Genomic DNA, 19,519 nt, shown 5'->3' on the forward strand with positions numbered 1-19,519 from the left:
TGCGGATCGGCTGCAGGAGTTCGACGATAGGTGTTCGTTCCTGTACCTTGAATAGGTCATTCGGGAGATGTTACGGTGCGTTCAGTGTGACTAGTAGTGGCTGCGTACGTATGGAGAGAGCTTGACGTCGTTACAACAGATGGAACGCTCCGATACCGCTGGCTGCAACTACTGCCAAAGGTATCAATCTACTCACCGTTGATTCAATGTTGTAGGCTTTCCGCATAGGACTATGGTACAGCCTGAGGACGAATACCGGCGTGGTCCGTGATTATGACATTCCTGCAGGCGCGGTCAGAACCAGGTGATAGCACTATTAGCACAGTCAAGAATTCTCAACTACGAATCACTCTTATGACCTCCCCTTCCCCTGATCGCTGCGATGCTGCGACAGTTTCGGCCGGGCTTTGGCATTCTACGTTCAACTCGCGTATGGATCTTGGTAAGTATGATCGCTTCATGCGTACAGTAGATCTCGTATCTCAGATACGATACGGATCAAGATTGCCAGATCGAAGGACGCGGGTCCGCGCCGGCGGCACTTCCTTGAATCTAGCACTCAGCTAACGGTCACCACCTGGTCTCCACAACGGAAGCCATGTCCTCGTCAGTCGAGAAGACGTCTCACATCCCCATCACAGTCTTCACGGGATTCTTAGGAGCGGGAAAAACGTCCATCATCCTCTCGCTGCTCCCGAAGTTGCCGAAGGACTACCGTGTCGTCTTGCTGAAGAATGAGTTCGGCGATGTTGAAGGTACCGTTGGCTATGTAGGAGCCCGTGGTCAATGCTGATGTGTATGCATGAGTAGTCGATAGTCAGCTTGCGAAACAATCTAGCTTGGCGGCTGTCAGCGAGATCCTCAACGGATGTATGTGAGCGCAGGCCGATGCATGGTGCTCCGCCTCGGATCTCATCTCCTCGTAGGTGCTGTGTTCTTGTGGGACAGATGAAGACCGCACTGCTGGAGATAAGAGGTATAGTAGTACGCCCTGAATATCCGACTCTGACATCACCCTGATTGGCATCCCTACCAACAGAGAAGTATCGGCCAGACAGGATCATCATCGAATGCTCGTAAATACACACCGGTGTCCTTCCTTGACCCTGAACCTCATGCTCCTCTTTCTCAGAGGATCCGCATTCCCAGCCACCCTGGCCTTTCAGATCCGCGAGCTCGAACGAGAGACAGAGCGCGACCTCCGTCTAGACGCGATCGTCACCGTCATCGACGCCGAAAACTTCACGGGATACGAAGACACCTCGCCCACAGCCAAGATGCAGGCAAGTTATACAGACGTGATCCTCATCGTGCGTGGCTCCGCTTTATCCGAACATCGCCCACTGAAGCTCACCGACTGTACCGCTTCACCCAGAACAAGTGGGAGCACATATCCGACCGTGCACTCGACATTCTCATTGACCATCTGAACACATTGAACGATACGACGCCGAAAGTGCGCTGCGAGGGACGCGCGGGTGTCGACCCAGATCTCATTTTCGGGCTCGACTCCAAGCTCTTCCTAGCTGAGGCCGAACATCCGAGCGAGAACCATCACGATGAGGTAGAGACGGCCACCATCTACAGAGGCGCGAAGCCCCCACATCCAGCGGGCCACCCACACACGCACGGAGACTCATGCACCTGCTCAGCAGCAGCACCCCTCGCCGGCGCCAGCGACACGCCACCGGTAGACGAGGCGTCCGACGTGATCAGCGAAGAGACGCTAACCGCTGCGCTTGACGGCCTCTCGAAGGAGACCATCTGGCGCGTCAAGGGCTTCGTACGGACAGCAAAGGGAGTACACATACTGAACTGGGCATTTGGACGGTCCGACTTGAGTGCGTGCTCGGCCGATGGGCTGAGAGATGGGGGCTCTGTGCTCCTTACCGTCATGGGCGAGAGAGGGGAGGTGAAGCGGGTTGCACGCCGATTTGCAGAGAAGATCGGCGCGAGTGTAGCTTGAATATGTAGACGTGCAAGTGCTGCGTTATTCTCAATGAAGTCGCAATGGGCTGTCGGCAGGAAACCAAAACCACAAACTGTATCATGGATACACTATTCGTCATCATACAGCAGCAATGCAACTACAGAAAATATGTTACCTCAAGAACCGAATCCATGGATCTAACTAACACAAGGGAGGGAAGCATCGGTCGGCGGTTATTAAGCGTACACATCTATCTCATCATACCTCCGAGCACTTCGCAAGCGTCCGCGTACCCGACGGGGGGAGTCATAACATCGTCACAGCAAATCCTCTTGTCGCCACTCCCGGCGAGCCGGCTCTGCGGGCTCATCCGCCTTCACGACAAGCGCAGGTCCTGCTTCGAGGATGATGTCCTCGTCCGGATCGCCGTCCGAGTAGTCGTCCTCATCGTCCGAGAGGCTGATGAGCTTCGTGTCCTTGCCCTTGCCGGGGCCGACGGCGGGGCCCTGCGCAAGGATGACGTCGCTCGCGTCGTCGCGGTACTGCTCGGCGAGGCTCTCCGCGTCCGCCTCGACATCGACGACGGTTGCGAGCTCGCGCTTGAAGAAGTAGCGCAGGCCAACGGGAATCATCACGCCGACGACGACGGCGGCGAGCATGAAGAAGTTCTTCCATGAGATGAGGTGGAAATCGTCCGGGGACGTCATCTCGTCGAGGCTGCCGCCGATCGTGGTGTGGATGACAGTCACCCCGAGGATGCCGAGCCATGTGCTAGTCCAGAACGGCAAGATGCCAATCCCGAGGTGGGGGCAGAGGACGTTCACGACCCAGTGCGGCGGGAGCGGTGCGATGCGGAGCACGATGAGGTACGAGATGAGGTTGTCGCGCTGTGCGCTGATCTTGTCTGCCCAGACGTCGGCGCGCGCTTTATACTTGGGCATCGTGAGAAGGGCGGGCCCGAGCGCGGCGCTGATGAGGTAGCAGAGCGTCGCGCCGCACGCTACGCATGTGCATGCAAGCAGAATGGCGCGCGGGACGCCCCACACAGCGCCACCGAGGATGGACAGGTACATCGACCCGGGAAGCGAGAACGCTTGTAGGCTGCGGGACAGTCAGTTGTCGGTCAGCAGTGAGAGTGGCCGTACGCACAATAGGTAGGTTATAACATAGCAGACAACGATGCGGTAGGGATAAATATCACGGTACTTCTTAAGGAGAGCGTTCAGTGCCTGCAGCTGAGCAAACGATTTGGGGATGCGAAGATCTGGGCGGTCCTCCCTAGGCAAAGTCAGAGTCTGGTCGCATCCGAAATGTGTGCGACTCACTCGTCTAGTGTTGGCAGCGCGAGCCAAAGTGTTCCGCCGAGAAACAATGTGCTGACGATGAAGATGGCGGCCATCTTCAGCGTCGCGGTGAAGAGGATCCGCTTGTTCGAGGGCCCGGCGGGTGGTGTCGTGCCATACTGGGGTTCGTCGGCATGCGAAAGGAGCGACGTGCGCGCAGAAGGCGACGGTGGGTCGTGGACCGTCGCGAGCGAATACGCTGATCTATTGTCCTGCAGATGCAGGTCTGTCATGGCGGAGGATGGGTGAGGGGGAGAGGGAGACGGGCGTCGGCGGCTGGGGCGCAGAGCGGAGTCGCCCGTGAGAAACGCGGCTATTCCGGTCAATGTTACCCCTCTGACCACGGCGTCCTGTCGACCGCAGGCTGGTCGGCTGATACGACCAGGTTTTCTTCTGGGCGAGTGCTTCGACGTCTACGGGAACGAGGACCTTGTGAGGCTGTCGGTGGTCGACTGCGATGGAGGACTGGGCGCCTGTTGAATGTTGAGAACAAGCCGAGCTCTCTTGCATAACTTCAACTTGAAGTTAGTTGTGGTATATGATCAAGACAGCATGGGGCAGTTCTATCGATAGGGCCACCCTCGCACTTATCATGGAACAGGGAGCACTGCCAGTGGTTACTACTTCAATGACATCGAATTGACTTAAGAAACACCGCGACTAAATGTGAGTATACAACCAGACTACGGAGGGCTACCCTCGAGCCGACGCATTCTTCAAACTGCTGCCGATTGCAGCGGCGAGGAGGCGGTGTACGCGCTCGGTTGGATGTCCGGTATTGTACCAGAAGTATGACGGATCGGAGCAGGTGCAGTACCTATCAGATTCGTCAACATCCGTCCAACACACGCTCCTATGCCATGCCTACCCAGTGGTATTGGTGAAACCGTACACAGCAGCATTGTCGAGTACCTCGTTGAACCAGGAATGCGCATCGAAGGTCAGCACATTCGTGTCCGGGTGCTCCTTGGCGAATGCGGCGACATAGTCCGCGAGGACGCTGTTGTAGAGCTCGATGTGCGCCTTGATGGTGTCCTGGTCGTCCGAGTCGGTATGTGCTGGTGCGCGTTCCCCAGGCGGCACATTGATGAACAGGTGTGCGCCTTGAAGACCATTGTCGTAGGCGGATTGCTGGACCGATCATCAGAGGTCTCCATGTATGTCTCGCCGGCAAAAGAGCACTGACCACGGCGTTGAAATACGATGTCATCTGTTGGGCTGCCAGTGAGAAACTACTGGTTTCGACTGCTTTATGAGTTCTTACCTCGGCATTCCAGAAAGCAGTCCAGTCTGTGATCTGGAGGAAAATACGAATCAGTACTCGATAGCCACGGATATCATGTCTTCGCTGACAGTCGCGTTTGATATAGTATCTCCTGTATCGTTGATACCAATCCACCATGCTGTCAACGTATTCTTCACCGGATGCGGGACAACATCTTTTGCATAAGTGACCCATTGCTTCACTTGATCGACGAGTGGAATGGTGAAGTTGTGGTGCAAGGGCAAACTAACCACGGGTCATCGGGTTGCTCAACTCATTCTCGACAAAGTGCTCACATATTTCCGTCAATGTCTGCACCGGCAAACGCGAAATCCCATAGCTTTCGAGGACAGAAGGCGGGGTCTCCGGCGAAACATCCCGTCAAGTATTCAATCTATGTGAAATACTCAGTCTTACGAAAAAGCCACACTGATTCTGCCTTCCGGACATACCCAGTTAGCGCCGTCTGAGCTTGTCTGCAGTGTACATGCGTTCAGGTTCGGGTCTCACACCAGAGATGAGAACGCTTAACATTCTTGTAGACGATTTCGTCCGTCAGCAACTCGCCAGGCGTGAATGATAGATCAAATAAATCCCCGATGAAGCTTTTGGACGAAAAAAAAGGTCAGAATAACTTGTGTGCCGTCCCCCACAGGCAGACATCGCTCACCTGAAGTTGGCGAGGCCGTGAGTACCTTGTACGAACGTGTAAGAGTCTCCGAACGCATAGACGTATTCAATGGACTGCCAGTCGAAGCTTGAGGCGGCCGTGTTGCCCGCGGCTACGCTCGCGAACGCACTTGCTGACGCCGTAGCTGCCACTGTGGCAAAGGAACGTAGGAGCATTCTCATGACAGAACCAGGCTCAGGCGTGCCGGGGACAATATTCACTGAGCACCTGGTATTTATGCGGGATCACTCTTGGATGACTCCCATGGCATCGAGGAGTTCCCGAGGAAAGGGACACAGTATATTCTCTTGCATCACAGTCTCCTGTCTGACCACAGCGGTCGACGCGTGAACGGCCCAGCTGACGAGCTCCTGTAGAGGGCAACGTAGGGTCCGGCCCGGCGGGTGGGAGCTGGACTCGTCCGGAGTCCCGGACTGTTTGACGAGTTCAGACGAGAAGCCTGCGGGAAGCTAAAGTTAGGATGTGTACCGGTTCGCAACGGATTTTCAAGCGTAGAGAGTTCAAGTTGCAGGAGATGATACTAGATCCAAAGGGAATCCGAGCTTTCCTTATTGAAGATTCTTCGGATATGTAAGTACTTATCGCTTATGTAATTCCCTCTGCCGCGAGCCCGTGACCAGTCGCGCACGCGTCGACGCGACGACGCCGCGACGAGTCGAATGCGCTAACTTGTCTCGAACGAGCATGTACCGCACGCATATACCCATGCCACATCTACGCATTCCTTGCCAGCCTCAGGAAGTAAATAATTCGATCCTTCTCCAGTCGCTAGCCGCGGCGCTCGCGCTTCAATTGCAAGTTGAGGGCCTCCGAGTCGAGTCGCAGACCGGAGTGCTCCGTTGAATGACACCGAGGTTTTTGTTCATTTCTCTAGCTACCTGTATACATGCTGATCTCAATATCAGATGCGACGACGTCGTACATAGTAGCGTCGAGGCTACCACGGAGGGCGCGAGCGATGTATGCCCCCTATAAGCGCCGGCGCGACTATACGATCAGGACTGCGCATATGCCCCTGCAGCGTCTTCGCGGCGAACCCCTAGGCAAGTCCTCCGGGAATGAGAGATATATAGATCCAACGGTGAGATGAACAACGGCAGCACCAGCTGCATACACCTAACGCGAGAGGTCAGTGGTCTGTCGGGCGCCGCATACACCCACTGTCTGATCCTCCTTGCCTCCAACTCAACTCAGATTCTCATTTTCCTCCATTTATCGATACCAGCAACCTCCATTTATCGATACCAAGCAACCTCATTGGCCAACTTGCTTCAGGGTGAATTGTGTAAGTACCCTGATTTGTGACTCCTAACCACAGATGCGGCAATGCTCATTGCTAGATAGTACACTTATACTCCAAGTTTCAGGCCATCGCTATCGGGAACTTTGTCATCCTTCTGCGATCACAAAAGACAATTCACTGCAGCTTGCTACAGATGTCGGGAAACCTAGTGTCCGCGGAGGTTGCGGCATGCGGTACGTTCGCGTGACATACTCAATTATTGCACTGCTTGACGTACACCATGTACCATCTTGTACCATACAGTAATGCATGCATATCACGTCTTACAAGCAATATCTGGGCGGCAAGCTTTGACCGGTGACCGGTGACTATTTGCCACCCAGCCTGGCAGCGCGCGAGCCCGGAGTAGCGACTATCCCGAAGGTTGGTGGTTGTCTATCCAATCTGCTACTACTGAACACGTGCATTTTGTTGGTTCGATACAGCTCTGTCGAGCAGCCTATACTACGCATGGTAGCCTCGAGGTTCCTCCTGAAGGAGCAAGTGATATAACTACGTCCGAGTCGGGGTTGGGTGCAGGGATGATCTAATTGTGAGTACGCAGTTGCAGTACACTCTGAACGAGTTCATTGACGAGCGCTGCGTGCAGATGATCATCTTATACATACTTACAGGCATCATTATACCTCGGCTGGTGGCTCAATGAACTCGTCGTCGTCGTCGTCGTCGTCGAGTCCTCCGCCGCGCTAAACAAGGTCGTCTGGACCGGCGCTTATTCGCAGTGTCAGAGGTCACGGTGTACGGGGTACAAACGCCCGACGAGCGCTGCGACTTCGGCGGTTGATAATCAGCGTCGTCTTCATCGTCCTCGACGTCCACCTCGACGGTCTGTGCGGCGACGAGCTCGATAGCACGATGGCACACCTCCTACCCCCGCATGGAGACCTCAACATGGCGCATTCATCGCTCCAATCCGCTCTGCAGATCGATCCCAATCAGCAATCCGCCCAGCAACCCGGACCCCCGCCGTCGACGAGCCGCAAGCGTAGAAAAGGAGAAGGTGACGAGCCTGCGCAACCAGCAGAGCCCCGACGATTGCGGCGGTCGCATGAGGCATGCGCGCGGTGCAGGAGCAAGAAAATCAAGGCAAGTCCCGCCGGGCGAGCCCGACGGCAAATTCCCGTCCGCCCGCCCTCGCGGCCTCGCTAAGTCGCAGTCGCGCTAACTGCCTACCTCCCTCTCTCCCTGTAGTGCGACTCCAAGCATCCGCGTTGTACCGCTTGTGCGACTGCAGGCACTCCATGCCACCAAGAAGACAGGCATCGCCAGACGCTTACCCCTCGCGGGCACACCGAGCGCATCGAGCGCCAGCTTCTCCAGTGCGATGCGCTGCTTAAGCGCCATAACCCGGACTTCACCCTCGAGAACCTGGACGACATCTGTGCGCGGGAGGGGATCAACATAGAGTACAGCGAAGCGGCAGTCACAGCGACCTTCCAGTTCACGGCGCAGCAGCAGGGCTCGCCGCCAGCATCGGGCGCACGGCCGTATCCACTCCGCAATGAAGTACCACAACTACCCCCGGGCGGGTCGCCGCCTCGATACCCACCGTATCATGGGCAGCCAATGATGCCGCCTTACGGACCTGGGCCGATGATGCCATATGGTCCTCCCCCGCCTGGTGTGTACCCTCCGCCTCACCCTCACATGCCGATGCAAGGCCCCCATCCGGCGTACGGCCAGCACATGTATGTTGCTCCTGGACCCGGACCAGCATTCCACCACCCCCTACAGCCTAATGCGGGCCCCCAGCGGCCGTCGTCATCACACGAAGTGAAAGGCCAAGACCCTCTGGCGCGCGACATGTCCGATACGCGGGCCCTTGTGAAGAGCTTTGGCGTGGACATGGACATTGTCGCGGGTGTGGAGCTACCGGCGCGCGAGAAAGAGGACCTCGCGGTGGGCTCAGGTGGACTGATGTCTCGACGGGATCAAGAGATCGCAGAGCCACGGGACAAGTCCAAGTGGTTGACCGTCAAAGTGCGGCGCGACACCGCGACATCGCAAAAGATCTCAGTCTGGCTGCCGAAAGACCGCGGAATGGTACAGCACATCGTCGACATTTACTTCACGCGGCTCAACTTCCACCGACCGGTATTCTCGAGGCCCGAGTTCCAGCAGACGCTCGACGCGATGTACGAGGCGCGCCAGGTACTGAACGATCCAGGCTACATTTGTAGCGTCTACCTCATCCTCGCGCTCGGGACTCTAAGCGAGCTCAACGCGCGCTCGAATGGCGTCGACAAGGAAGCTCTGCAGCCGCCGACAAGCCCGACGGCATCCAAGAAGCTCATGCCACCTGACTGGCCCGAACACGAAGAGTTTTTCGAGCGTGCGCTAGCTGTGAAGCCTGACCTACGGGTGGTGCTGTCTAGCCTGCAAGCGCTCATCTTATTACACTGGTACTTGTACACCGAGGTGAGTCTTGCTGCCGAGGTTGTTGCGCAATCCACTGATGATGCGGGCCGCCAGCGCACTGGACGGACCCTCTGGCGCCTGGTTGGCAGTCTCGTGCGGCTCGCCGTTGAGCTCGGGCTGCACCATAGCCCTCTTTCGCAGTCACACATCTTCACAGAGGAGGAGATGCAGCTCCGGATTCGGCTCTGGGCTATCGTCGTGCTGCATGACCGTGGCACGTCTATTCTACTCGGCCGACCGCTGGCCATCGCTCCGTCGGACTCCAATACCCCTCAGCCGTCGCGCAGCAAGGACATCTCGGAGCACTTCGTGTTGTCTGCGCCGCTCGTGGACATTCAGGCGGACATCATCAACTCGCTGTACTCGCCGACACGGCAGAGCGCAGATACCATCATGCGACACGCCGCACGCATCATGAAGAGCATGGCGAGTTTCCGGAGTCAGCTGCCGGAGAGCTACAAGTGGTTCTTCTTGAATAACCATAACATGCCTGAGGACCAGCGTGCCAAGATCGTAGCGGATATCACTGAGGACCAGGGGCTGACGCTGCTGAAGATTGGGATTACGAGGATCCTGCTGCTACGGGCGCTGTTCAGTGCGACGGAGCTCGGATATCAACCGCGCTTCCGTGCGCTAACTGACGGTGCGTGTTTTTGTTATGAGCTGGTGATTAGTGACTAACAGCGCGCTGCAGCTGTCGTGACCTCGCACAACATCATCGTCGTGCACAACCAGCTGATACGCTTCCCGGACATCACGTTCTTCGTCTCGCCCATTCCAGTGCACATCGCGGCGATGGTGATGCTGTACGGGCAGATGTCGCGCTGCTTCGAAGTGCCGCGCGACAACGTGATTGCGGACGTTTGGATGGCCGTCGACATCCTACCCAAGTTCCGCTGGCGCTGGGAGAGGCGCGACGTGAACGGGGACCACTCCCTGATTGAACGGCTCGCGGAGAAGGTGCTCAACGTGGATCTGCGCACGGTGAAGCCGATGTACCAGCCGATGCTCATCTGGGAGCGCGACTGGGACGACGTGTCGATGTCGCCGCACGGCACGCCGACGACGAGCCCGACGGTGGGCCCCGCGTACCCCGGCGTGAAGGGGAGCCCGGGGCACATGGGCGGGCTGCCGGGCACGCCTGTGGAGGGCAAGCAGATGCCGGAGGTGCCTGGTGGACTGTTCTTCCCGTTCTACCCGGAGAACCAGGCGCCGCCGGGACACCATGGCCCCCCGCCCCCCAACCCTGCTGGGAGCGGTGGCGGACAGGAGATGCACACGCTGCTGGCGGCAGTATCTGCGGCTCAGCCGTTGGGCACGTATGCATACCCACCGTCGCAGGAGTCGTACATGTTGGAAGAGAAGGACACTGAATCCGGTGGTCCGCCGCCGCAGACGACGCATATGTGGATGCGTCGATGAGCTGTTGGTGGTCTGGCGTGCTAGATCGGTGAGGTCTGGCCAGTGAGGTATGCAAGCGTGGTGTATTGACGGTTACTCTGCCTAGTTTTCTGTTGAGATTATCCTTATGTCTTCCGTTACCCCCCTGTCGCGATAGCTTGTACTCCGTGCTTCCCTCGATACTGTACACTAGTAGTGTCTTCCTTGCGATGTTATGCTGTCCTTCCTCGTATTCTGCTTTCGTTCTCGGTATGCAAGACAACGTGTGTTATTCGTCTATATCAGTACGCTTCTCCGCTCCGATGTCACCCACGCCGCGACACCGAGCTTTACATGTCAGATACTCTAAATAATGATGAGGAATGTGGAGCCGGGTACGAGCATCTAAGTGGTAGAAGGGCATGGCGACCCTTTCAGCAATACGTTACAGCCCCAGATAGAGCACGAAATGAATAGCAATGAGATATGAGTCCGACAAAAGGGAATGGAGATGCTCTAATCATTTGAGGACGTGCTCCATCCGTTCTAAGACATGGACCAGTCCCCTCAGGAGACGGTACACACGTGCGTTCATGAGGGCGGTCCTATCCGCACCGCCGACGCCATCGCGGGTACCGTCCGCGGCGTATATGTCGTCCGCGTTTTGCTCGGTGAGTGCACGCTCGAGCGCGATGGGCAGCGAGACGGTGAGCCGCGCCAGGCGGATGGTCAGGCAGGAGCGCCGGCGGATGTCGAAGTAGGAGAGGTCGTGGAAGGCACGCTGCACCTCGAGCAGGTGGGTGAGTTCGTGGTGGAGGGCGAGGATGCAGGTCCGGCAGGCTGCGCGGTTGTCAGGAGTCTTGTGGTGGGAAGGGATGAATGGAGACTCACTGAGGGCGCGTTCGCGGATGGCTTGGAGGGAGACGAGGACAGAGTTGATGCCCTCTTCGCCTATTCGAAGCGAGGGATTGAGGTCGTTGACCGTTCCTGGTAAATGAAAGCATGAGCCTTCAGTCATGGACGAGCTAGACCGTAACGTACTAAGAAGTGACCGGACCATGTCAAGGTCACCATCGAGCAGGTCATTGAATACGCCTATTATGACGCTACGGAACGTCTCTTGCACGGGCGGGATAGGCCTGGTCGCGAAGATGTCGTAGGACTGTGGTGGCTGGGAGTCGTAGAGTCTTTTGGAGGAGGGCTTGCTGAGGACATCGTAAGCGACGGAGACCTTTTGGAACGCGCGCGTAGCCTCTGGGTCATCCGGGAATTTGCTGCGGTCGGACCTGATAAGCACAGGCAACGAAGTAGCCTCAACACGAAACGTACTCTGGGTGACACGCCTTACTTCGTGTCAGGTATGCTCTCCGGAGGGTCATCTTATCTATGCGGGAGGTCCGGTGTATTCCCATGATCTGGTAGAGGTCATTATGGGACAGGATCTCTTGGATGACCGCTCTGTCCTTTCGATTTGTTCTGGGCGTTGAACGAGTGGAAGGTGTTGAGGATGTGGAGGGAACGGGTGAGGATCCGGAGTCTGAGTCGTCCGAATCCGTGGAGTCTGTAGATGGCAACCAAGCTATGTGTCTTGAGGTGGGGAACTCGTCGTCTTCATCCTCCTCGATTGGGAGGTGGAAGTACGAGCTCGCTATGAGGGGCGTCAGAGATACTCGCTGGATAGTGCGCTAGACATACCAGAACTCAGGACGTAGGAGAACATGTCGGTTCGCAACGAACCATGGAGTGGTTGTTGTGCATATTCTCTCCATCTCAATCAATTGCAGCCACTCTCTCGCATGTGATTTTTGACAGCCCATGTATCGATCGTCACGTGGGGCGCGACAACGCCCGGCGTCTACCCACAAGGATGTTTATGTAGACCCAGAGCGGTGGATCAATGTCATAGTAGTATAATTGCCGAGTACAGTACTTCAGTCACCAGCGGTGGATCGCTTCATTGAAGGCGTGGGTCGGACTGTGCGAGAAAGGGGTTTAGCTGAGATCTGTTGTATGCTCTTTGTACCCTACTAGTAGCGGTGCGAGCGTTGCAGGTACCAGCCCGCCGTCGACGGTCGTAGGGCCATCCTCACAATACTGTGAGCAAGTCAGGTATGCATCGACGCTCTGGAGGACGCGGACAGCGCAAGGACCTCACGACTGGTTGGCCGGGCTGCCGCAGTGCACGACCCTTAAACTGCGTTCAGCAAATCACCTCGCATCGCGCAAAGAAGGCGCGAATATGTACCGGCATCGATGAAACTTGGTCGACGAACTGCTGGTGCTCCCGTACAAGCCCCCCGGCGTAGATTAAGTGACGGCAATCATCGTACGAGATTGAGTACTTCGTAGTCGCGGACCGTAACGCAACACGCCATTGTAGAGGCAGCGATTCTGAATCGAAATGATTGCCTTCTATGTAATAGATGAATCATCATGATTGGGTATGTAATCTACTCTCTCTTCCGCCCTGTACTGAGAAATGGATATATCAGTTATTTGAGGGATATGGACGGTTAGAAATTGGCGTACAATGGCGACGTCTGGGGCAACGGCGGAATAGGTAGCCAGTCCGTTGAGCCGGAGGTTTGTCAAGTTTGCGCGCGCCGGGATAGTCTTGAAGGTAGGGCCCAAACTTCATTTGTACGACCCATAACACCTATTATAGTAGTGTACCGAGGTTAGTAGACGTGTACGCGTGCATCGGGCGCGCAGAGTGGGTCACTGGGCCTCTCCATGCTCGAGCCTTCAGTCGCCAATAGTTTCCTATTCTCGCTTTCGACCAGGGTAAACATGTCAGTCTGGGCTGCGGTAGGCAGACCTAGCCGGGGACGAGCAAGCACTCGCTCTGCGTCATCGCCAGTAATGAGTAGAGGCATCTCCATGACGGTCTGTTCGAAAGAGGTAGCAGCGTACTAGAGTAGAACGGTGGAGCTTGAGTCTATGTGCGATCTGGGTATAGGGAGCGCCTTCGGTGGTCTCCTGCCATCCCAGGCCCATGAACAAGTCACTAAGACGACAGGTCACAGCCGCCGTCACTCCGGAGCAAACGAAACTGGCCGGTGCTCCGGATGTTTGCAGCAGCCAGCTCCCCCGGGTCAAGCACCGGGAGCGTTGTCTAGATTCCACCGTTCTAGTGAGCGCAGGAAGTATAGGAAGCGCAACTCACTGCAGACATGCGCCGTGGCCCGTGGCCAGCAGGGCCATCCTGATTCCGGAGTGTGGGCCCGAGCGAGCGGCAGTCCCGCGGGCAGGTGGATATGTCTTGGAAAGGCCACAGCACACACCGGAGCGCTGTCCACCGCAATCGGCGCTTGATGATTGGGCGCACACAGCTGGCTTGACACTGGACAGCAGGCTGAGCGGGGCCAGACACGCAGCCACTACCGACGGGACGCGCGAAACCCAGTCAGGCGAACTGGCTGGTTCTTTGACCCTAAAAGGCGAAGCTGTCGAGTGGCCAGCAGGAGCGATACCGTTCCAGGCGACGACGTCTAAGCCAAACGCCGCACAGGCCGCTGTGGCGGACCGCCTGGGACGTTGGCCGCTCGCGCCAGCCGTCAGCACAGCCTTCGCCGAACAAAGCAACGTACTGCAGTCGGGCTCGCTGAATCATGTGTGCGCACTGGGTGGTTGATCCTGAGAGTGGATGTGGAGATGAACGCAGCCACAGACAGGTTGGTGGATTGGATAATCGTCCACGAGCCTACTTTTGGCTTACTCGCATTACAAGGCGGACGACAGAGAGGAAATCTGTACACGATCAGATATATGCACACGAAAGAATTTGTGGTGGGCAACAAAAGAGGAGACAATTGCAGGACAAGGTGGACTACGGTGAGATGAGAAAGGAAAGCAGGGCGTTGAAGCTCCGCGCTGTATGTCCCTGTATGGCCCATCGGCGCCTCCCCGACTCTCCTCCTCCCACCACTCTCCCGCCCCGCCCTCCCGTCCTCCTCGGCCTCTTGCCGCCCCTCGTCGTCGTCGCGCCTACTCGCGGCACTCAGGACCCGTTGTCTTGATCCAGATCTCGTACTCGCTCACCGAGAGCAGTCTCTCCGGGGCTCGTGGGCTCAGCGCCTGCTTCTCACTCGCTCCCGTGTGCCGCAATGGCCCAGCAGTTCAACATGATGCCCAACAACTTTCCGAACGGGCTCACGCCCCAGCAGCAGGGACTTCTTGATTCCCAACAATTCAACGCGCAGGGCATGCAACCGCAGGGCCTGCAACTTACCCCCGACCAAACTCGACTGTGGCTGCAGCGGCAAGCCCAGCAGGGTCAGCAGCAGCAGCAACAGCAGCAGCAGCAGATGCGTCCGCAACAGCAGCTCGGCGGCGCGCACCCCATGAACGGAATGAATGGTGTGCAGGCTTCCAACGTGAACCAGCAGGTGCGTCCGTGCATTTCGTCGACGCCGCACCCTCTCCGGCCCATCCGGTACCACATCCTGCCTCCCAGTCCACCAATCTCGGTGCTGTGCTAGTGCCAGCATAGCCTTCGTCCTTCATCTGTCCTCCATCCATCCCACCGTCGACCTTCTCGTCGTCTTCGCTTGCGGCAGGACCTTTACTCACGCCCGTCTGCTTACGTCATCACGTGCGGCGGTCGAGAGTGGTCCCCTTCGTGGCTCGTCTGTTTCCTGACCAGTGCTGACTCCCCCCCTCAGATGATGGATATGCTCCGCAACCAGAATATGCGCATGGGGACGGTGCAGCAGCCCCACGCGATGGGCCAGAAGCCAATGCCCATGCCCTTCGCGTCGCAGGGAAACCAGTTTCGCACCGACAGTCAACAGGGCCCGGCACCCGGGTTCAATGCCCAGGGCCTCCCGCTCAACAGCAACGTAGCGGCTCTCGCGCAACGCGATCCTGCGGCTATGCGCGCGTTTATGGCGCGCCAGTCGCAGCAACGACAACTGCAGCTCATGAACGCCGCCCAGAACCAGCAGCCGCAGAATGGTACGAACCTCGCCCTGCTACGACAGATGCAGCAGCAACAGCAGCACCAGCAGCAAACCTTGGTCCGTCAGCAAATGCAGCAGTTCCAGCAGCAGCAGCCGCATCAACAGTCGCCGCCACTCCAACAATCCGCGCAGCCGTCTCACCAGAACTTGGCCGTGGGTATGAACCAGATGCAGCCCCAGATCGCTCAGCAGACGTTTCCTCAGAACATGATGCAACCGCAGCAGCAATCGGGCATGGGCCAGCAGAACGTCATGCAGAACGGTCTGCAGGCGCATCCGAACGCGCAGTCACCACACATGGTGATGAACCAGACGATGAATCCGTCTCCACAGCAGTTGCAATCTCAGGGCCAGCTGAAGCCTGGGATGCAGCTACAGGCGTTGAAGGCGCGGGTCATGGAGAGCATCATGCAGCGCAAGGCAGCGCTCACCCGCGATATGCACGAACTCAAGTCGCGGCTCCAGCAGGAGTCTACGGGCGACATCCAACACCAACAGACCAAGGAGAAGCTCATGGAGGAGTTCAGGACGAAGGTGGCAATGTTGAAGAGCCAGGACATCGACATGGGCCGCTTCCAGCAAATGTCTGACCAGGACTTCGGTACATGGGTGGCGACCCAGCGTAACACGTGAGTATCTCGTCCCGAGTTTGGTGTCACGACTAGGACTGACAGTCTGTTTAGTAGTCGGAGACCAGACGCTGCGCAACACCCCACGCCGTTCCAGCAGATGGGTGGTCAGCAAGTCGGTTCGTCCCAGCCATCTCAACCTTCCGCACCCATGGTGCCCGCCGTCCCTCAACAACCGCCGATGGCGCAGATCAGCACACCCCAGATGCGGCCCCAGATGTCCCCTAGTCCGGCGAACCAGCCGGCTCGCACTGGACCGACGCCTTTCCAGCTCCCTCACGGTCCCCAGAACCCTCCTCAGGCGTCGCCGAACATGCTTGCGGCACAGTCGCCGCTACAGCTCCCTGCCGGTGTGCGACCTCCTCAGGCGCGGCCCCTTGCGTTCCCGACTATGGCCGCGGATATGTTCCACAAGGCTTTCCCTACTTTCTGCATGCGGAACAACATCGCCATAGATCAGAATCTGTTGCAGTTTGAGGGTAGGCCTATTGACTTGCACGCTCTGCATACGGAGGTCCTCGGCAGCGGCGGCGCGCCTCGGGTATGTCGATAATTATTCTTATGTCGTGCTCCTACTTACCATCTCGAAACAGATCTTGCAGTTCGACATGTGGCCCATCATCGGTGCGAAGCTAGGCTTCGTCCAGTTCCCGGGTAGCGAATCTGAACCCGCGAAGTCGGGCCCTGGTGTCGCTCAGCACCTCCAGAACATCTACCGCCGATATTTATCACAGTTCGACGCCATGTTCGTCGCGTCGGTGCTGAAGATGAAGAGGCCGCTGAACGCTTCGGGCAACGCAGGGCAGCCAGGTGCTCCCAATCAGGGGCAGCCCCCTTCTGGGAATGCCGGATCGCCTGCACCACCGACGAACGCGATGCCCGGCGGCGTCCCCCCAAATAACGCGCCTGGCAACAGCGCCACGGGTATGCCTAGTCTCACGATACCTCCCGGTCTCGACCCGAAGCAGATCAACGAACTCATGGCATATGCGAGTCGTCCTGCGGAGGAGCTCCGGAGATCAGGGATTCCGGAGCAAGTCATCAACATTGTCGAGCAGAACCGACACATACTGGAGGCGAGCCTACGCTCACAGCAAGACTTCCATGGCTCCCTTGCGAAACAAGGTCAGCCGCAGGCGAATGGTACCATGGGCGCCGGTCAGGGAATGCAGCATAGTATGGGCCCCGGCTTCCCCCAGACGCCCCAGATGAATCCCGCCGCGCAAGGGTCGACGGCGAGTCCTGCGCAACAGCAGATGGTCCCGCAGGGCCATCCTGCGCCGATGGGTCAGCCCCAGAACGGCGGCGCACCCATGGCCAGGCCGATGCCTCACCAAGTGCCCAAGCCGTTCGTCGCTGTGTCGAATGGGGACTGGCCGACTGCGCAGGAATACGATCAAGCCGCCAAATGGTTGGCGGCGACGAGGGAATACTTTCAGCAGACTCGAGGTATGTCGAAAGGTACTACCCAGTCGAGACGTGTCATGTCTGACGACCGTTAGTAATAGGCAAACAAGCCATGCCGTTCATCAACATCCCCGACTCGGAGGAGAACGAGTGGCGCACCCTCTTTCATGAGCTCCTAGAATACCTCAACAATATGACTGGGAAGCTGCCGGTGCTGGTCTGTGGTGTCAGCGATGATTCTGCGCGGAATATGACAAACTCGGTGCGTATGCTGTCTGTCGAACGCTGTTGGGGCGCGCTCTGACTTTTGTCTCTCGTCGTAGCTCTTGACGTGTTTACAGCAAAAGCAGTTCCTGGAAAATGGCAAACGTTTCATGCTGTCCTTGGCGCACGTCCGCTCGATGCGTGATTCATGGCGTAACTGGACGTTGAGCTACCGGAAATACGAGCAAGCGCGGCAACAACAGCAACAACAACAGCACCAACACCAACAGCAGCAGCAGCAGCAGCAGCAGCACCAACACCAACAGCAGCAGATGCAGCAGCAACAGCAGATGCAGCAGCAGCAGCAGATGCAGCAGCAGCAGCAGATGCAGCAACAGCAACAGCAGCTGCAGCTGCAGCACATGAACGTCCAAGGTCCTCACGCAACGCAGCCTGCCAGCCATTTCGCTCCGAATGGTGTTCCGCGGACTCCCCAAGTCAAGCCTGCTCCACCTGCTCTCGTCCCTCAGTCCGCTTCTCACACCGGCCAATCTCCGGCCCAGCACCTCCTGAGTACGCCTCAGATCATCCCTCCGCAACTCCCGCAGAAACGACCGCACCATTTATCGGCTCATTCGCCCGCCGCTGGACCTTCCAACTCTACCCCTCCCGCCTCCGCCGCCACACCCACCGCCAACGCGCCTACCCCAGTACACGTCGCGAGTTCGCCGCAAACACCGAAGTCGCCCAACCGTCCTCCGAGAAAGGCATCCAAAGCTACTGCGAAGCGGTCGAAGTCTACTCCCAAATCTGCAGCATCAGCGTCAGCATCTGCGCCCACTCCAGGCGAAGCATCTACGTCCACATCCACTCCGCCATCCACGTCGGCTGCTGGACTCATCGTCGTGCCGGTGCCTTCACCCGCTGCGCAGAAACCGCCAACGCCAGCGCCTGCCGCTGCGACGCCAACTGCGACAGGTTTGAAGCGACCACGAGAGGACGAAGGGCTGGTTAGCCTCGAGCAGCCAGTGGGCCAGTCGCCGCCTAAGAAGCCAAAGACGGAGTGGGACGGCCATCTGAGTGAGGAGTTGGTCAAGAAGCAGGAGGACATCGACAACATCAAGACGGACGAGGATGCGACGAAGTTCATCGAGCAGATGACTGAGATGCTGAAGATGTACACGGCCAACGGGGACGAACAGGATGTCCTGATCTCGGCTGAGATTTCCGATGAGCTGGAGAAGATCCTCAAGGGGTATCCTGGCCTCGCGGACGACCCCGATGGCTCTGTCCTTGGTAGCTCATCGGATGTCGGTGACCTAGCGCAGTCGATGCAGCTGAAGGACGAGTCCGAGCAGTTCTTCGACTGGGCGTCATTCATGAAGGAGGATGAGTATGCATCCAAAGCGGCAACGCCGGACCTGGTACCACCGTCCTCGACGAAGACGAGTCCAGGATCTGGCTCAGATAACGAGGGTGCTAGCCATATGATGACTTCGTCTGGCGCAGACACCGTGAGGATCGCCGAGGTCGAGTCCTCTGACGACCCGCTGCAGTTGTCAATTTGGGGTGCGATTGACGGTGGTGAGGGCGCGTATTGGGAGCCGCAAGACAGTTGGAAATGGGGAGAGTCAATGCAGCCATTGGAATCGCCGTGGGGGATTACATAGACGGAGTGGATCTCGTTCTGTTTATCTGGTTCATTATTTGGCTGCGTGTGCGATATCGTGTCTCACTGGATATGTTTCTCTTTGCCCGTCTCAGTCGTCGCATCTGCTGTTGTGTCTTGAATATCCCGCTGTGTATTTCTATATACTAGTCTACTCGCTATCGAATATTGCTCCAGCTGTAGCATCTCTTGACCTTCTCCTGGCGACGGAGCGAGACTGACATGATGCCGGCCCCGTACTTCAACTGATTGGCAGTGGCATTGGTACTTAGTTTGGTACCTTCACGAGACATTCACGCATACGACAAGGTACATGATCT

The 19,519-nt window shown here is 57.4% G+C and overlaps 6 protein-coding genes across 6 annotated transcripts; 3 read left to right on the forward strand and 3 right to left on the reverse strand.

Moving 5' to 3' along the window:
* Window positions 1–492: 492 nt before the first annotated feature.
* C8Q71DRAFT_752514 (cobW-domain-containing protein) lies at window positions 493–2,013 on the forward strand. The gene is made up of 6 exons (XM_047923382.1): window positions 493–755; window positions 811–874; window positions 927–976; window positions 1,040–1,076; window positions 1,133–1,310; window positions 1,376–2,013. Exons 1-6 carry the CDS (start codon window positions 599–601, stop codon window positions 1,964–1,966), a joined length of 1,077 nt encoding a protein of 358 aa, XP_047780613.1. The 5' UTR covers window positions 493–598; the 3' UTR covers window positions 1,967–2,013.
* Window positions 2,014–3,792, reverse strand: C8Q71DRAFT_807760 (oxalate transporter). Its single transcript, XM_047926014.1, has 3 exons — window positions 3,256–3,792; window positions 3,080–3,208; window positions 2,014–3,031 (listed from the first exon to the last, which is right to left on the reverse strand). The coding sequence occupies exons 1-3, from the start codon at window positions 3,504–3,506 to the stop codon at window positions 2,248–2,250; spliced, it is 1,164 nt and encodes a 387-aa protein (XP_047780614.1). The 5' UTR covers window positions 3,507–3,792; the 3' UTR covers window positions 2,014–2,247.
* Window positions 3,781–5,749, reverse strand: C8Q71DRAFT_752519 (uncharacterized protein). Its single transcript, XM_047923383.1, has 10 exons — window positions 5,697–5,749; window positions 5,208–5,641; window positions 5,070–5,142; window positions 4,990–5,013; window positions 4,834–4,931; window positions 4,627–4,783; window positions 4,538–4,570; window positions 4,460–4,483; window positions 4,142–4,404; window positions 3,781–4,090 (listed from the first exon to the last, which is right to left on the reverse strand). The coding sequence occupies exons 2-10, from the start codon at window positions 5,387–5,389 to the stop codon at window positions 3,967–3,969; spliced, it is 978 nt and encodes a 325-aa protein (XP_047780615.1). The 5' UTR covers window positions 5,390–5,641; window positions 5,697–5,749; the 3' UTR covers window positions 3,781–3,966.
* Window positions 5,750–7,189: 1,440 nt separating this feature from the next.
* Window positions 7,190–10,478, forward strand: C8Q71DRAFT_752522 (fungal-specific transcription factor domain-containing protein). Its single transcript, XM_047923384.1, has 5 exons — window positions 7,190–7,617; window positions 7,723–8,949; window positions 9,004–9,592; window positions 9,644–10,399; window positions 10,457–10,478. Exons 1-4 carry the CDS (start codon window positions 7,387–7,389, stop codon window positions 10,369–10,371), a joined length of 2,775 nt encoding a protein of 924 aa, XP_047780616.1. The 5' UTR covers window positions 7,190–7,386; the 3' UTR covers window positions 10,372–10,399; window positions 10,457–10,478.
* Window positions 10,479–10,849: 371 nt separating this feature from the next.
* Window positions 10,850–12,049, reverse strand: C8Q71DRAFT_856633 (DnaJ-domain-containing protein; the record flags this gene model as incomplete). The annotated part of the gene is made up of 5 exons (XM_047927325.1): window positions 10,850–11,169; window positions 11,221–11,316; window positions 11,371–11,603; window positions 11,659–11,977; window positions 12,025–12,049. 5 exons carry the CDS (start codon window positions 12,047–12,049, stop codon window positions 10,850–10,852), a joined length of 993 nt encoding a protein of 330 aa, XP_047780617.1.
* Window positions 12,050–14,902: 2,853 nt separating this feature from the next.
* Window positions 14,903–19,424, forward strand: C8Q71DRAFT_542653 (uncharacterized protein). Its single transcript, XM_047919237.1, has 5 exons — window positions 14,903–15,919; window positions 15,974–16,460; window positions 16,513–17,368; window positions 17,422–17,588; window positions 17,650–19,424. The coding sequence occupies exons 1-5, from the start codon at window positions 14,994–14,996 to the stop codon at window positions 19,198–19,200; spliced, it is 3,987 nt and encodes a 1,328-aa protein (XP_047780618.1). The 5' UTR covers window positions 14,903–14,993; the 3' UTR covers window positions 19,201–19,424.
* The last annotated feature ends 95 nt before the right edge of the window (window positions 19,425–19,519 follow it).

This window comes from Rhodofomes roseus (assembly GCF_022264815.1).
Source record: "Rhodofomes roseus strain CIRM-BRFM 1785 chromosome Unknown C8Q71scaffold_7, whole genome shotgun sequence".
Lineage (NCBI taxonomy): Eukaryota > Fungi > Basidiomycota > Agaricomycetes > Polyporales > Fomitopsidaceae > Rhodofomes > Rhodofomes roseus.

Coding starts and splice junctions, on each gene's coding strand:
- C8Q71DRAFT_542653 (XM_047919237.1), top strand. CDS start 14,994: ATGATGGATATGCTCCGCAACCAGAATATGCGCATGGGGACGGTGCAG. Junction 17,369..17,421: donor ATACTTTCAGCAGACTCGAG/GTATGTCGAAAG, acceptor GACGACCGTTAG/TAATAGGCAAACAAGCCATG. Junction 17,589..17,649: donor CGCGGAATATGACAAACTCG/GTGCGTATGCTG, acceptor CTCTCGTCGTAG/CTCTTGACGTGTTTACAGCA.
- C8Q71DRAFT_752514 (XM_047923382.1), top strand. CDS start 599: ATGTCCTCGTCAGTCGAGAAGACGTCTCACATCCCCATCACAGTCTTC. Junction 977..1,039: donor CGCACTGCTGGAGATAAGAG/GTATAGTAGTAC, acceptor CCCTACCAACAG/AGAAGTATCGGCCAGACAGG. Junction 1,077..1,132: donor AGGATCATCATCGAATGCTC/GTAAATACACAC, acceptor CCTCTTTCTCAG/AGGATCCGCATTCCCAGCCA.
- C8Q71DRAFT_752519 (XM_047923383.1), bottom strand. CDS start 5,389: ATGAGAATGCTCCTACGTTCCTTTGCCACAGTGGCAGCTACGGCGTCA. Junction 4,784..4,833: donor GCAGACATTGACGGAAATAT/GTGAGCACTTTG, acceptor ACCCGTGGTTAG/TTTGCCCTTGCACCACAACT. Junction 4,405..4,459: donor CATCGTATTTCAACGCCGTG/GTCAGTGCTCTT, acceptor TGATCGGTCCAG/CAATCCGCCTACGACAATGG.
- C8Q71DRAFT_752522 (XM_047923384.1), top strand. CDS start 7,387: ATGGCACACCTCCTACCCCCGCATGGAGACCTCAACATGGCGCATTCA. Junction 7,618..7,722: donor GCAGGAGCAAGAAAATCAAG/GCAAGTCCCGCC, acceptor CTCTCCCTGTAG/TGCGACTCCAAGCATCCGCG. Junction 9,593..9,643: donor CTTCCGTGCGCTAACTGACG/GTGCGTGTTTTT, acceptor AGCGCGCTGCAG/CTGTCGTGACCTCGCACAAC.
- C8Q71DRAFT_807760 (XM_047926014.1), bottom strand. CDS start 3,506: ATGACAGACCTGCATCTGCAGGACAATAGATCAGCGTATTCGCTCGCG. Junction 3,209..3,255: donor GCGCTGCCAACACTAGACGA/GTGAGTCGCACA, acceptor GACTTTGCCTAG/GGAGGACCGCCCAGATCTTC. Junction 3,032..3,079: donor TATGTTATAACCTACCTATT/GTGCGTACGGCC, acceptor ACTGTCCCGCAG/CCTACAAGCGTTCTCGCTTC.